This window comes from Lathyrus oleraceus, chromosome 4 (genome assembly GCF_024323335.1).
Source record: "Lathyrus oleraceus cultivar Zhongwan6 chromosome 4, CAAS_Psat_ZW6_1.0, whole genome shotgun sequence".
Lineage (NCBI taxonomy): Eukaryota > Viridiplantae > Streptophyta > Magnoliopsida > Fabales > Fabaceae > Lathyrus > Lathyrus oleraceus.
The window spans coordinates 341252193-341268701 of record NC_066582.1 but is presented as its reverse complement, the minus strand read 5'-3'; the positions used below and the strand labels follow the sequence as shown (position 1 = coordinate 341268701).

Below are 16509 nucleotides of genomic sequence, written 5' to 3'. Positions count from 1 at the left end.
GTTAATTATGTTTAATGTTAGAGATGCATGCTATTTATAGTAATATGTTTGGAATTTTGAAATCATGTAGACCATGCTTGAGAGGATCATCACTTTGATAATGGAATTCCAACTAAGTTGATTCTGGATTTTCGTTAGCAGGTATAGTAGAAACAAAACTCAACTGGTGGTTCTTATGTGTTAACCTGAATGGGAATTGTTAGTTTTGTTAGAAAAATTTAAATTGTCATGGTATGTATGCATTGTTTGAATATGGATGGCTGAATTGTGCTTATGAAACTTGGATTGTGTTAGATGCCCAAAAGTGCTTATTTGAGCTATCAAATGTGGGCATCTTTCACTCCTTTTTGTTGCTAAAGCGTTCGAAACCGCCTTTGTTTTAGATGAATCGCAATACAATGTTAAACGATCTTGGTACCTTTGATTTGTGCGTTATTGTGCAGGAATTAGGCATGAAATAATAGAAAATGAAGGCACAAGAAAGTTGGCAAAGGGACCAAGAGAAGAAATCATTCATCAGCACGCTTGCTAGGCGAGTGCTGTGGCGAAGTGCTCGCTAGGCGAGCACCCAGCGACCATCCAGCGAACATCTCCAGTATTTTACAGTAGCAAACATCAACAAACTCGCTAGGCGAGCAGCCAGCGAAGGTGGTAGCGAACACGCCCAGACTTGGTCAAAAGCGCAGCCAGCACTCACTCGCTAGGCGAGCCATTAGCGAGCTCCCAGCGAGCAATTCCAGTAGCAAAACCTCCTAAGCTCGCTGGAGCGAAGGTTGAAGCGTGGGCTTCGCCTAGCGAAGGTTTTGTTCGCCTAGCGAACATGCAAATCTGGCAAACGATATTTCTCCAGGCGCAGGTGCCTATTTTAGGGGCTCGCTAGGCGAACCATTCTGCTCGCCTAGCGAGCATGACAGCTCAGTAGCCGCACTATAAGTAGCAGGGGCTGCTTTTTGGAGCCATACTTTTACACTTCCATACTTTGTACTTTTTTTAGATATTTTCAGCATTGCTCTAGAGATATTTTATAACCTAGAAACCCATTTTTCTTCATCTCTTAACATTATTCTACAAAAAGAAGGTGGATTCCCATCCAATCTCGATTCTTCGACTTGGATGTTGATCAACCTTCAACCGAGACTTGTTGTGCAAGCCACCATGAAAATGAGTGGCTAAGTTCTTCATTTTGTCAAGGTTAGATGTAGATGATCATTAGCTTTGTGTGTAAATGGGATGATCTTCATTTGTAAACTCTTTAATGATGAATATATGGTGAAAAATTTGTTTTATTGAAAACTCTTTGTGTTGGTTTATGATCGGGAGATGTTTACCAACTCTTTACCTAGGTTTTCATCCAATCTTATTTGTTAGCTAGAGATAGTAATGAATGATTTTGTTCACCATAAGGTTGAACCAAAAAGTTGTCATTTTGATAGATTGTGTTAGAGATAAACAATGGATCAAAATGGGAAACCCACAATGTGTGTTAGAGATAAACACATTGGGAGGACTTTGTGAAATAGTTTGTCATCTAAAGGAGTTTATAAGTTTTGTTGATCGAACATATACATGCAAAGTGATCGTCGAACCCTAACTTTAACAATATTTCTCAAATAGAAAAACCAAAACTTTTACCGCATTTTATTACACTTTTATGCAAGATACTGTGACTAAAACCAAAACCCCCTTGTTACTACGAGTTAAGAATTGAAACAACTGTCGAACGGCGGCGATATCTCACAATCCCTGTGGAGACGATAACAAAAACCGGACACTTAAAACTACACTCAACAAAATGGCGCCATTGCCGGGGATTATGAATTGATATTGCGAGCATCGCAATAGTTGCTTAATTTTTAGCTTTCGAATTTTTGACTTGTACTTGTAATTTATTTGGTTTAATGTGCAGCTTTCGTTTTATGTGAGGGCAGATTCCTGTGGACGAACTTCTTTTTGATCCCGAGATCGAAAGAACCGCCAGAAGACTGAATAGCAAAACGAGACGAAGGAGGCAACAAGCTAGACAACGACAAGAATAAGGAGAAAGTTCTTCTACCACACATCCACCACCGTTCATACCTATCATGGATCAACCACCACAACCACCGCCCATGTCCACACCTTGTGTCAACAGTTCAAGGAATACTGCTCAGTTTGCCAACCACACGGGAAGGCAAGCCGAGATGAAGACGAGAACTCTTAACTTGCTATATGGAAGTCCATTCACCGGAATGGACCATGAAGATCCCTTTTCTTTTCTCACCAAATTTTATGAGATAGCATTGGCGGCCGGAGTTGATCAAGCTCAAGAGCTACCGTTGTTCAAAAGATTATTTCCTCATGCTTTGCTCGGCAAAGCTAAAGATTGGTACTTGGATCAAACACCTGCAGTTATGACGGATTGGAACGTGTTGGAAGAGAAGTTCATTGAAAGATTTTTCTCCCCCAACCGTTTCATGGAATCCAAAACGGCCATCTCCGTGTTTTCACAAGGGACCAACGAATCGTTGAATGAGGCATGGGAAAGATTCAAATCCATGCTTCGGAAGTGCAAAGGGCACGCTTTCGACGAATTGACTCAAATCCACATTTTCAAAAATGGCCTTCAACCGAATTGCAAGACTTTGTTGGATGCTACCTCGGGTGGTTCTTTATTGTCTAAAAGCGCCAAAGAAGCTACAGATATTATTTACCGAATGGCTCTAAATGACCTCCAAAGTCAAAGTAGAGGCAACTCTTTGAAGAAGCCGGGAGTTCTTGAACTTGGGACGAACGATGCCATTCTTGCCCAAAACAAACTCATTTCACAACAAGTTGAACTCTTGACTCAACAAATAAAAGAGTTGAAAGAGCCTTCTAGAGCTAAACAAATAGCTTGTTGTGAGCTTTGCAAAGGTGAACATGACATCAGGTTTTGTCCACCTCCTGGGTTCGAAAAAGTGAACTACATGGCGAACCAACGAGACTACCAACCGAGGCAACAACAACAACAACCGTATCAACAACAACCATATCAACAATATCCTCAAAACCAACATACCCAAAATCAACAACAAAACTTTCAAGGGAATCAAGGGTTCCAACCAAGGGGTAACTACTACCATAACCAAGGTTATGGGGGTGGTTCTTCTAGCCGTCAAAACCCTCCCCAAAATTCTTACCAACCTCAACAACCGCCGGTCGTGACTTCAAAGTTAGAAGAGACATTGACACAATTTATGCAAATGTCAATGGCTAATCAAAAGAGCAACGATGCGGCTATCAAAAATCTCGAAACTCAAGTCGGTCAACTTGCTAAGCAACTAGCAGAACAACAACCCGGACCTTCTTTTTCGGCGAACACGCAAACAAATCCTAAGGAACATTGTAAGGCGATAACGACGAGAAGTGGAAGGGAGTTGATTAGTGAGTGTAAGAAAAGAGATGAGAGTGAAAAAAGAGAGGTTGAGAAAAATGATGAGGAGAAAATAATAGAGGATAGAATTGATGGTGAAGTTGGGGAGTGGAGTGATGAAGAAGTTGAAAAGGATGAAAAGAACGGTGAAGGCGAAAATAAAAGAAAGTGTGGAAATTGAGAAAAACGATAGTGATAAAGTGAAGGTGGAGCCAGTGAAAAAGCCTAGATGGGGGAGTTCTAGAGTTGCTAAAGGAAAGGAGGTAGTGAGCACTACTCCAATCCAAAACCTTTCGTACCCACATGCTCCATCTAAGAGGGAGAATGAACGGCATTACACCCGGTTCATGGATATTTTCAAACAATTGAAAGTGAACATTCCGTTTGCCGAAGCATTGGAGCAAATGCCTAAGTATGCAAAATTCATGAAAGACATACTTACTAAAAAGAGGAGGTACACGGAACCAGAGACAATCTTGCTTGATGCACGATGTAGTGCCATCATTCAAAAAACTCTCCCAAGGAAGGAATCCGATCCGGGACGAGTCGCTTTACCGATAACCATCGGAGACACCTACACGGGTAATGGCTTAATTGACTTGGGATTAGCATCAATTTAATTCCCCTATCCATTGTCAAAAGATTGGGAAATGTTGACATCAAACCTGCTAAGATGACTTTACAACTAGCTGATAAGTCTACCACTGCACCATATGGAGTGGCTCAAGACATGTTAGTCAAAGTTGATAAATTCTTTTTCCCGGTTGATTTCATTGTTATTGATATGGAAGAGGACGACGATGCTCCGCTTATTCTTGGCCGACCATTCATGAAAACCGCGTGCATGATGATTGACGTTGACAATGGTTTGATGAAGGTAAGGGTCCAAAATGAAGAGGTAGCCTTCCATCTTTTTGAAGCCAAAAAGCATCTTAATGATAAACATGACTCTTTCTGAATCGATGCCACAGAGGAGAAGCTAGTGGAGGCCGCAAACCAGGTTCATATTTCTAATCCTTCCGAAAGATCTCTTATCGGAGTCTACCAAGTTTCGACCAAAAATAAAGGAAAAGAGATGGAAGCATGGTTGCATGAATTAGAGGCTTACGAAGAACTTGTCTATCATGAAGAGACAAGGGAAGGCGAGGATATGACCAATATAGTGGAAGAGCCAAAACTGGAGCCACATTTGAAGTATGTGTACCTTGATGATAACTGTACTAAACCCGTGATCATTAGTAATACTTTGTCCATAAAAGAAAAGAATCAATTGATGCGGGTGCTGAAAAAGAAGGATGTTGTCAAACTAGTAGAGGTCGGGATGAATTGTTCTATCGCCGATGGTGAATGGGTGAGCGTTGTGCAAATAGTTCTGGAAAAGGGTGGTATTAGATTTTATCGAAGGTTCATCAAGAACCTCTTGAAGACAATAAAGCCCTTGAGGAAGTTGCTCAACAAAATGGATCCCGGAAGCTCAAATAACAAAGTGGATCGCGGAAGCTGCACAATTTCCTTGGATGCTCCTCAGTGAGCATCGAACCGTCGAGCTTATCCGACGTTAAACAAGCGCTTGTTGGGAGGCACCCCAACATTGTAAGTATTTTTAAAAGCTTTCTGTTATGTTGTATTGGTGTCCATCTTGAAGAAACTTGTTGAATTGTGCATTGCTTTCTGTTTTGAAAAGCAAAATACTGTCATGCTCGCTAGCTGCTCGCTAGGCGAAGGCAGTAGCGACGCTTCGCTAGCTGCTCGCTAGGCGAAGCAGTAGCGAGCGCTGCGTGGCAGAACCAATTTAAGTTTCAGCAGGCCACTATTTTGGGCCCAAATACCATTTTTCTTTTTAGTGGTGTAGTCTGAACTAGCACTCACAAACACTCTCTCACTTTTCATCTCCCTCAAACCCTAAACGGTTACATTGCAATGCAAACCTCATTGTGCACTTCAAAGTCAATCAATCTCTTTCACTAAGGTTTGCCCTAATTCCATTTCTTTATGTTTTAACTTTGTAAATTTCTGATGTATATGTCATTTAGGGTGAATTTGGGGGAATGGGTACATTAGGTTTTGCATGTGGGTGTAGATTTGCATGTACCTTAGAACGATTCCTTTCATGATAAATCATTTTGTTCGGAAATAGATACCATGAGACCTTGGGTTTTTCTGAAATTTCAATTTTAACAAGGCAGAACCCAAAACCCGCAAGATTCGCTAGCACCTCGCTAGGCGAATCAGTGGCGAACATGACAGTAATTGGAAATTCTATTTTGCTTTCTAATATGTTTTGTGTTTGTGATGTTTCCTCTCTATGTCTTTGCAGATGGCATCCAGATCAAGCGCGCCTAAAAAGAGAAAGGTCGGGAGCACTTCCCGTACCGTGCCCATATAATTCGACACTGACAAATTTGTCGGGCCAAAGCAAGCGGTTAGATATATGGCTTTGGAGAAGAGAAAGATTCTGCCGGAGAAAAGATTCATAATCAACCCCGAGGGCGAATACCGTACATTTGTCGGGTTGATTCACAGTAAGCGGTGGGACCGGTTGATATCTCTGCTTGAACACTATGACATCGAAACAGTGCGTGAGTTCTACACGAACGCACTGCCTAACAATGATGAGCCATTCACATGGACAAAACGAGTGTATGGCCGTCAGGCTGCATTCGATCGGGACACAATTAATCGTGTCTTGGGTGAACCGCTCCATCTGGGAGCGAATGAGAGAGACACTTACCATAGGGATTTGAGGCTTCACCGGGATACCGATTCAATTTCTGTTGCCCTGCTTTTTGAAGGGAAATCAGTTGAGCTGAACCCATCTGGGGTTCCGATGAGATACCATAGGGAAGACATGATTCCCATGGCTCAGCTGATACTCCTGTTGGTTCTCACAAATATAAAACCCAAGTCTCACACCTCTACCGTGCCGATCCCAGTGGCACATCCGGTTCACTGCATCTTCACGAATATTCAAATTGATGTGGCGAGGGTAATTGCTTTGGAGATGAAGTCCGTGGTCGAGAGCGGGCTAAATTCGGGGGCACTAGTTAACTGCCCCCTTGCTTTCCCGCGTCTAATCATGGCTTTGTGCCAACATGCGAAGGTGAAGCTACCCTCCCGGAGTCAAGTAAGGATCCCGCCGGCCATCAATGATCGATATGTGGCCATGTTTTGCAAGCTTAAGAACTTAAGAAGTGGTGCAGCTGCTGGTAATACCGGGACTTCTGATGGTCCTGGTACTTTTGCTCATGGATCCGATCCTTTCCAGCAGGCTGTCTGCAACTACAATTGGGATTGGATGGCGGCAACTCAGCGCGCCATGGTTGACATGCACGACTCTATGCAGCTGTTGCAGTTGCAGGCACGTGACCCCTCCGGTGATCACTCAATGATGACGCGTGAACAGTTTCTGCAGAACGCTAGCTGGCCTGTGGAGAGGCCTATGTTTGGAGAGGGGGCAGGTGCCAGTGCATCTGGTGCTGGTGCTTCAGGTGGTGCTAAGGATGATGGTGATGATGACGATGATGATGATGATGATGCTACCGGTTCTGAAGCCGGTAGTGATGAGGGTTTTGAGTCCTTTGAGGGCTAAGTTTCTTTTATTTTATTGTATTTTTCAGATTTGTTGTATTTTGATTTTGGTTATGTACTTTTGGGGTGTTTTGTCCCCCATGCACATTTTTAAATTTTTTAAGTAATGAGTATTGTTTATGTTTGGTTTCAATTTCTTTTTGTTTAATAAATTTTTGGTTGTTGAATGTCAAACCTTCTAGATTGGTTACTCCTCAAAGAAGTATCCAATGAAGGTGCATCCGAGCTTGGATGGCAATGATAAAAATAAACAAGTGAATAATGCTAAGGTACATGGTTACCTCCGGTTATAATTTTAGAATGTATTAAGAACTTTACTCTTTTTTGTAATTGAGTATTGTTCTTTTTGCAACATAATTGAATGAATGTTTCATCTAGGACTTAGAACCACAAATTGTGAGGAAACCTCCATTGTACACTTAAATGCTGGATTCAAATAAACTTTGTTGATTCATTTGATTCATGCTTGGTCTTTTATTATTGTGAATTTGTGGAAACAATTAGAAATGATCAAGGCGCTTGTTTTCTTATAAGCACAACCAGTTCCAAATACAACTTACTCGTGAGCAGAGAGAGTATTCGTTAACCCCTTTGAGCTTAAACAATTGAATCTCAGCTTGAAATAAACCGAGATGTCAAAAATCTTTTTTCTTCAAACCCAGAAAATTTTGATAATTGTTCTTTTGCCGTAAAAAGTCAAGAGCATTCACTTAGGGTGAGTAAGAAATAAGTTGGGGAGAACGAAAAAGAGAATCGGTAAGTGCCACAACTCTTGAAAAACCAAGCAAGCATTGAAAATAAATAAAAAAATAAAAATATAGAAAAGAGAAACATCTATTTTGTAAATATGATGTGAAAGAAAAGAAAAAATAGAAAAAATGAAAATGAATGCTTGCTTGAAAGAAAAATAGTGAAAAACAAAAATTGAGTATTGAAATAAGAGTTGTGAAGGTTTCAAATGGAACGAAGTTGAGATGTGTGAATAATGTACAGTGAATGTCTCTTTTGCATCGGCAATTTCATTTTCAATGGCCTTAGAAATGACCCTTTTTTGTAAACCTAACCAAGCTACAACCGAAAAAGTCCTTAGTGATCTTCTCGCTTCCGCATTTCCATTTATAATTGTTAGACATTGTATGAATTGAATTGATTTCTTCATTGTTTGTTGGAGAGAGAGATTGTCCGCGCGGTTGCAAACGCGTAATTTCTTCAATCCTTATTCGAAGAGGAGAGATAGGGTGATTCATTCAAGATAACATTTTTGTGGATAGATACATATTTCGCATTGCTATTAAGTTTTAGTTATTGTGCATTATGTTATTCTAACCATCGGGAACTTATGCCTGGTTGATTTTCTTGTGTTTGAGCCATTTTATCCGACTTCAGAGAAACCTTTTTCTTAAAGCAAATCCTCTTGTCCTTCAAGAGGCATACTTTGCTTTAGGACAAGCAAGAATCTAGTTGGGGAGAGTTGTTGGATGCTCAAAAGTGCTTATTTGAGCTATCAAATATGGGCATCTTTCACTCCTTTTTGTTGCTAAAGCGTTCGAAACCGCCTTTGTTTTAGATGAATCGCAATACAATGTTAAACGATCTTAGTACCTTTGATTTGTGCGTTATTGTGCAGGAATTAGGCATGAAATAATAGAAAATGAAGGCACAAGAAAGTTGGCAAAGGGACCAAGAGAAGAAAGCATTCATTAGCACGCTCACTAGGCGAGTGCTGTGGCGAAGTGCTCGCTAAGCGAGCACCCAGTGAGCATCCAGCGAACATCTCCAGTATTTTACAGTAGCAAACATCAACAAACTCGCTAGGTGAGCAGCCAACGGAGGTGGTAGCGAACACGCTCAGACTTGGTCAAAAGCGCAACCAGCACTCACTCGCTAGGCAAGCCATTAGCGAGCTCCCAGCGAACAATTCCAGTAGCAAAACCTCCTAAGCTCGCTGGAGCGAAGGTTGAAGCGTGGGCTTTGCCTAGCGAAGGTTTTGTTCGCCTAGAGAACATGCAAATCTGGCAAAGGATATTTCTCTGGGCGCAGGTGCCTCTGGTGCCTATTTTAGGGGCTCGCTAGGCGAACCATTTTGCTCGCCTAGCGAGCATGACAACTCAGTAGATGCACTATAAGTAGCAGGGGCTACTTTTTGGAGCCATACTTTTACACTTCCATACTTTGTACTTTTTTTAGATATTTTCAGCATTGCTCTAGAGATATTTTATAACCTAGAAACCCATTTTTCTTCATCTCTTAACATTATTCTACAAAAAGAAGGTGGATTCCCATCCAATTTTGATTCTTCAACTTGGATGTTGATCAACCTTCAACCGAGACTTGTTGTGCAAGCCACCATGAAAATGAGTGGCTAAGTTCTTCATTTTGTCAAGGTTAGATGTAGATGATCATTAGCTTTGTGTGTAAATGGGATGATCTTCATTTGTAAACTCTTTAATGATGAATATATGGTGAAAACTTTGTTTTATTGAAAACTCTTTGTGTTGGTTTATGATCGAGAGATGTTTACCAACTCTTTACCTAGGTTTTCATCCAATCTTGTTTGTTAGCTAGAAATAGTAATGAATGATTTTGTTCACCATAAGGTTGAACCAAAAAGTTGTCATTTTGATAGATTGTGTTAGAGATAAACAATGGATCAAAATTGGAAAACCCACAATGTGTGTTAGAGATAAACACATTGGGAGGACTTTGTGAAATAGTTTGTCATCTAAAGGAGTTTATAAGTTTTGTTGATCGAACATATACATGCAAAGTGATCGTCGAACCCTAACTTTGACAATATTTCTCAAATAGAAAAACCAAAATTTTTACCGCATTTTATTACACTTTTATGCAAGATACTGTGACTAAAACCAAAACCCCCTTGTTACTACGAGTTAAGAATTGAAACGACTGTCGAACGGCGGCGATATCTCACAATCCCTGTGGAGACGATAACAAAAGCCCGACACTTAAAACTACACTCAACAGATTGTTATGTGAATTCGATGAACTCAAACATTGTTATGTTGATTACTAGTTAATGATGAATTGACTTTAGTTTTGACTGTGTTAACATGTTAACTTGGTTAGTGGTTTTCGCATGTGTATGGTGCTGACATGGCTTGAACTGGTGCATATCATGGTGTGAATAAATACTGATATTTTTCATGCTTTTGCAGGGATGCTACAAGCTCAGTGTGATGAAGAATAAGATCTTGAGGCTTGGCATTTCCATTTTGGTAAAACATGATTAAGGTGGAGTTTTGGCATGGAACATGAAGTATTTGGAATATAATTGAAGTACATGAAGGTCTCTATGAAGAATCAATAGAAAGTAGACTTATGATAGGTTTAGGATTGATTTGACTTTTGGTCAACTATTTGACAAAAAAGTCAACAGTTGACGAAATGTCAACTCCAGGTCAAATGTAATTTTTGTTGTGATTTTGTACTTTTTGGCTCCTTGTAATTTGATTTTGGTATTTTGAATGAAAATGGTCCTTTGAATAACTTGTACTCCAAGCTATAGACTTTCCCTCCAAATATTGAATTTGAATTTGAATTCCTTTGACCTTTGATAAGTTTCCTCCAAGCTTGATCTTGATTTTTGACTTTGAATCTTAACCATGAATAGAAACATGCAATTCCCTTCTTGGATTAATCTTTGAATAACAATGATTGGACCAAATAACCAATCAAATAACTAACCATGTAAGATTCCATAATCAATGGATAATCAAACCTAAAGTTAACCTTTGCTTGACCAAAAGTCACACTTAATAATTGAATCCAATGATTAATAGCATGATGCAATCCATAGTGATTAAGGACCACCTCCCATGAATTAGGGTTTTACAATTATTCCTAAAATTAAGATGCACCCAACATGATTCATAAGTGCCAAGAACCAACAACTACAGACAAGTTAATTCGAGTTACATGTTACATTCACAATATTCCTTTGATTACTTTTATTGACAGGGGTGCGACACACTCGTTTATTTCTGGTGAGTGTGTGAAAAAATTGAGTCTTGTAGTGTCTACTTTGAGTAGTGGAGTAGTTATTGGTACTCCAACTAATGGGTAAGTGACTACTTCTTTAATCTGCTTGAATTGTCCTCTGTCAATCTATGGTATAGACTTTGGTGTGGACTTAATTTTTCTGCCACTAAGTGATCTTGATGTCATTCTGGGGATGAACTAGTTGGAATTCAACCATGTTCATATCAATTGCTACCATAACTCAGCACGATTTCTGGTTCCTGATGATGAAGAAAAAGCTAGTTTCATATCTGCAGCCAATTGGAAGAGTTGTTGAAATATGAAGCTAAAGTGTTTGCAATGTTTGCTTCCTTGTCCTTTGAGAATCAAACAATAGTTGAAGGGTTACTAGTGGTATTTGAATTTCCGGAGGTGTTTCCAAATGATATTTTATATTTACTGCCAGAGAGAGAGAGAGATGTAGAGTTTACTCTTGATCTTGTTCGTGGTACTAGACTTGATCCTATGGCACCATACAGAGTGTCATCACCAGAGTTGGAAGAACTCAAGGATTAGTTGGGAGACTTACTTGAAAAGAAATTTATCAGACCAAGTGTGTCACCTTGGGGAGCTCCAGTGTTGTTGGTAAAGAAGAAGGATGGTAGTATGGGACTATGTGTCAATTATCAATAATTGAATAAAGTGACGATTAATAACAAGTATCCACTTCCGAGAATCAACGATTTGATGGACCTGTTGGTAGGAGCTTGTGTGTTTAGCAAAATTGATTTGACGTCAGGTCACCATGAGATCCGAGTTAAGGATGAAAATATTCAGAAGACGGTGTTTAAAACTTAATATGGTCATTACGAATATTCAGTGATCCCTTTTGGAGGGTCGAATGCACCTGGTGTATTAATGGAGTATATGAGTCACATTTTTCATCCTTATCTTGATCAATTTGTCGTAGTCTTTATCGATGATATTCTGATTTATTCTAAATCGAATGAAGAACATTCAGAGCATTTTGAGGATTACATTTCAGTTATTAAAAGAGAATAAGTTGTTTGTGAAGTTATCAAAGTGTGAGTTCTGCTTGCAAGAGGTGAGTTTCCTCGGGCATGTTATTTCTGGTAATGGCATTGCAGTGGATCCATCCAAAGTAGACGCAATGCTACAAAGGCTCCTAAATCAGTTACAAAGATCAGAAGTTTCCTAGGGTTGGCAGGTTATTATCACAGGTTTATTGAAGGATTCTCAAATTTAGCCCTTCCATTAACTCAGTTGACTCAAAAGGGTCAGACCTATGTGTGGGATATTCATTATGAAGAGAGCTTCAGAGAGTTAAAGAAGAAGTTGATTACAACTCTAGTTTTGATTTTTCCAGATCCTCATGAACCTTTTGTAGTATACTATGACGCTTTTAAAATGGGTTTGGGTGGTGTGTTGATGCAAGATGGTAAAGTGGTGGCTTATGCTTCACAAAAATTGAGGATACATGAGAGGAACTATCCTACTCATGATCTAGAGTTCACAGTAGTTGTATTTGTGTTGAAACTTTGGAGGCGCTATCTTAATGGTTCAAGTTCGAAGTGTTTAGTGGCCATAAGAGTTTAAAGTATTTGTTTGATCAAAAGGAGTTAAATATGAGGCAGAGAAGATGGTTGGAATTTCTGAAGGACTACGATTTTAGCTTAAATTATCATTTAAGTAAAGGTAATGGTCTGGTTGATGCTTTCAGTCGAAGGTCTCTACATATGTCGGCGTTGATGATTAGAAAGTTGGATCCTATTGAGGAGTTTAGAGATTTGAGTATGGTTTGTGAATTGACACCAGGAAGTGTGATGCTAGGTATGTTTAAGGTGAATAATGAATTCCTTAATGAAATTAGGGAGAATCAGAAGCTAGATGTGAAGCTGGTATGTTTATCATCTTCAGTGAGCCTAAACAAAGAAAGTGACTTTAAAGTGGATGAGCATGGAGTGTTGAGGTTTCGAGGTAGAGTATATGTGCTTGACGGTTTTGATCCGAAGAAGATGATTTTTTAGGAAAGTCATAGAAGCAATTTGAGTATTCATCCTAGAGCTACTAAAATGTATTAACACATCAAGGAAATATTTTGGTGGCCAGGAATGAAGCGAGATATGATGCAATTTGTGTATGCATGTTTGACTTGCCAGAGTCAAAGTTAGAGTGGAAATGAGATAGTATTTTGATGGACTTCATGATTTGACTACCGAATACTCCAAGAGGGTTTGATGCGATATGGGTGATTGTTGATAGACTGACGAAATCAACCTATTTTATTCCGATTAATATCAATTTCCCATTAAAAAATTTGGCTGAGATTTATATCATGGTAATCGTGAAGTTACATGGTGTCCCGTCGAATACAGTTTCCAATAGAGACCCACAATTTACATCCATATTTGGGGGAAGTTTGCAGGAAGCTTTGGGTACTAAGTTAAGGTTGAGTTCTGCTTATCATCCACAGATCGATGGTCAGACATAAAGAACTATTCAATCATTGGAGAACTTGTTGAGGGCTTCTGCACTCGAACAAGGAGGTACTTGGGATAATCATCTACCATTGATCGAGTTCACTTATAATAATAATTTTAATTTTAGCATTGGAATGATGCCGTTTGAAGAATTATACGATCAAAGGTGTATGACACCTTTGTGCTAGTATGAATATAGTGAGAGTGTTATACTTGGATCGGAAATTGTCCAACAAACTACTGATAAGGTGAAGTTGATCTGAGATAAAATGAAAGCATCACAAAGTAGGCAAAAAAGCTACCATGATAAGAGGAGGAAAGATATAGAATTTAGGGAAGATGATCATGTGTTCCTAAGAGTCAATCATGTGACTAGTGTTAGGCGTGCACTGAAATCAAAGAAGCCTACTCCTAAGTTTATCGGTTTGTATCAAATTTCTCATAGAATTGAAATTGTGGCTTATAGAGTGGTCTTGCCACCATATGTTTCGAATTTGTATAACGTGATCCATTTGTCGCAACTTCGGAAGTATATTCTTGATCTGTCTCATGTGATTCAAATGGATGATGTGCAAGTGAGGGACAACCTTATGGTAGAAGCATTGTCTGTGAGGATTAAGGACCTAGAGTTGAAGAAGCTAAGGGGTAAGGAGATTGCTCTAGTGAAATTTATCTGGGGAGTAGCTGTTGGAGGAAATATGACTTGGGAGCTGAAAAGCCAGATGCGAGAAGTATATCCAAAGTTGTTTTTATCAGGTAAGTTTACGAAGAAGGAAATATTCTAAGTGGTGGAGAATTGTAACATCCCATTTAAATTATCTAATTCCATAGAATAATCTAATTGCATTGTATGTGTTTTTAATGGTTGAGGTAGTAGGGGAGCCTTGAGTATGGGATAATGTCCCACAATATTAGAATTTTATGTGAGGGTGTGATAGTAATTAACGAAAAATAGGGGGTGTTAGACACAATGAAATTAATAGTATTACGATTAGATTTAATTAAATTAATTTAGTAGTTATAATAAATAAGTTAATATTTATTTATAACAATTGTAATATAGAGATAGTATTGTTTTTTTTTATTATTTTATTGGGTGATTGGACTAATGATATGCTTTATATATATATATATATATATATATATATATATATATATATATATATATATATATATATATATATATATATATATATATATATATATATTAATGTAAATATAATTAATATTTGATTTTTTAGTTTGATTTAATATTATAGTAATAATAATAACCAAATTTAAAAATAAATTAAAAATAAGGGATTTAGTTGGTCTACTTATAAGAAGATGAGGAGAGAACAGAGAGTTGGGAACGTACGTGAAATAATTGGAAAAGGGAGAGATAGGGAAAAAGGCAAGGGTATTAAGAAGAAGAAGACCACCATTTTAGAAGAGATTGGAGCTCAAAATTCTAAGGTAAGGTGGAGATAACTATTCCTATAAAGGTATCTAATTATTAGAGGATAGTGAGAAGTCCTTACCCTCTTAGGTTGGTCTTATGCCATGTTATAATTGTTGTTGATATATGACCATGATTGTGAGGAATGAATTGCAATTGTGGCTATATCAACTGATATTTGTTCATGATGAATTTTGAATTGTTGTTGGACTTTATGTCTCTCGTATGTTAAGGGTTTGAGATGATGATTATGATGATGATAGGGTATAAAATGGTGAATTTATTTGTGTGATTATATGAATATAAGTAGTGATTGATATTGATATGTTTATGATTGAGTTTAAAACCATGAAATATTTTTGGTGATGATTTCATGGAGGTTTTTGGGGTTGGAGTAGATGAAAATCGTGCTGAAATTTTCAGAAAACACCAATTTTTTGGTAACGCCTTCGTCCACGGTTTTGATCATAACTTTCAATCCGTAAACAATTTTGGGATGAGGTTTAAAGTCCTGGGTAGCTTAAATAGAAGGTTATGGTTTTGTTTAAGGAATAAAATACTTTTGGTAATGATTTCATAGACGTTTTGGGGTTGGAGTAGATGAAAATCGTGTTGGAAATTTCAGAAAAACAACTATTTTTTGGTAACGCCTTCGTGTACGGTTTTGATCATAACTTTCAACTCGTAAATCATTTTGAGATAAGGTTTGAAGAGTTGAGTAAAAGAAACAAAAGTCTATAACTTTGTTTAATGGGTAATATATTTTTGGTGATGATTTCAGGGTTATTTTAGGGTTGGAGTAGATGAAAATCGTGTTGGAAATTTCATAAACCAACAACTTTTTGGTAACGCCTTCGTGCACGGTTTTGGTCATAACTTTCAACTCGAAAATAATTTTAGGACGGGGTTTTAAGCATTGGGTTGATGAAACAAGGGACTATAACTTTCTTTCAAGGATAGATTTCTTTTAACGATTTTATCAAAGGTTGGTAGCAGGTGGAAATGAAGTGTATGGTGTGACGAATATGGATGAGGTCCGTATTGACAAATTATTTGATGTGTGGTGAATGATTGTGAGAGTGTATTTGATTATATTAGTGGTAGTCTAGAAGGGTGGATTACGTTGTACATGATTGCAATTGTGTGATCGATTGTGGATCGCTAAATATTATTATAGTTGTTGTGTTAATTGCATTATTACCATCTCATGCATTCATTATTGATATGTTGAAGGAGATAAGTCATAGGTCTTAAGGGGGGCGAAAGACTTATCTGGAACTAAGAATGATGAGTTTGGGATTGCGAAGGGGGAATCAGGTTTATATGACTAACCATTGATGAGAATTAGTACCACACACATCGTGTCCTATTGTCGGGTTTCATTGCATTGTAATTATATTATAACTATGTGTTTGTTGTGGTGAGAATATGATTGTGAATGAATGTGTTTTGTATTTATAAATACTACTCTCTTAATTATTATACACCATTCATTATATGAATGAATTTCTCACCCTTTTGTGTTTGTTTTGTCTGTGCTCCCTCAAAGTACAGACAATCAGTTACCTAGGTAGTTGGAGATGTACCTCACATTGCTATTGGTTAAGTCTACT

General features: G+C 38.3%; 1 protein-coding gene across 1 annotated transcript; it reads left to right on the top strand.

The window, feature by feature from the left end:
- The first annotated feature begins 13727 nt into the window (after nt 1-13727).
- LOC127137340 (uncharacterized) lies at nt 13728-14243 on the top strand. The gene has a single exon (XM_051063811.1). The coding sequence runs from the start codon at nt 13728-13730 to the stop codon at nt 14241-14243; it is 516 nt and encodes a 171-aa protein (XP_050919768.1).
- Nucleotides 14244-16509: the final 2266 nt, after the last annotated feature.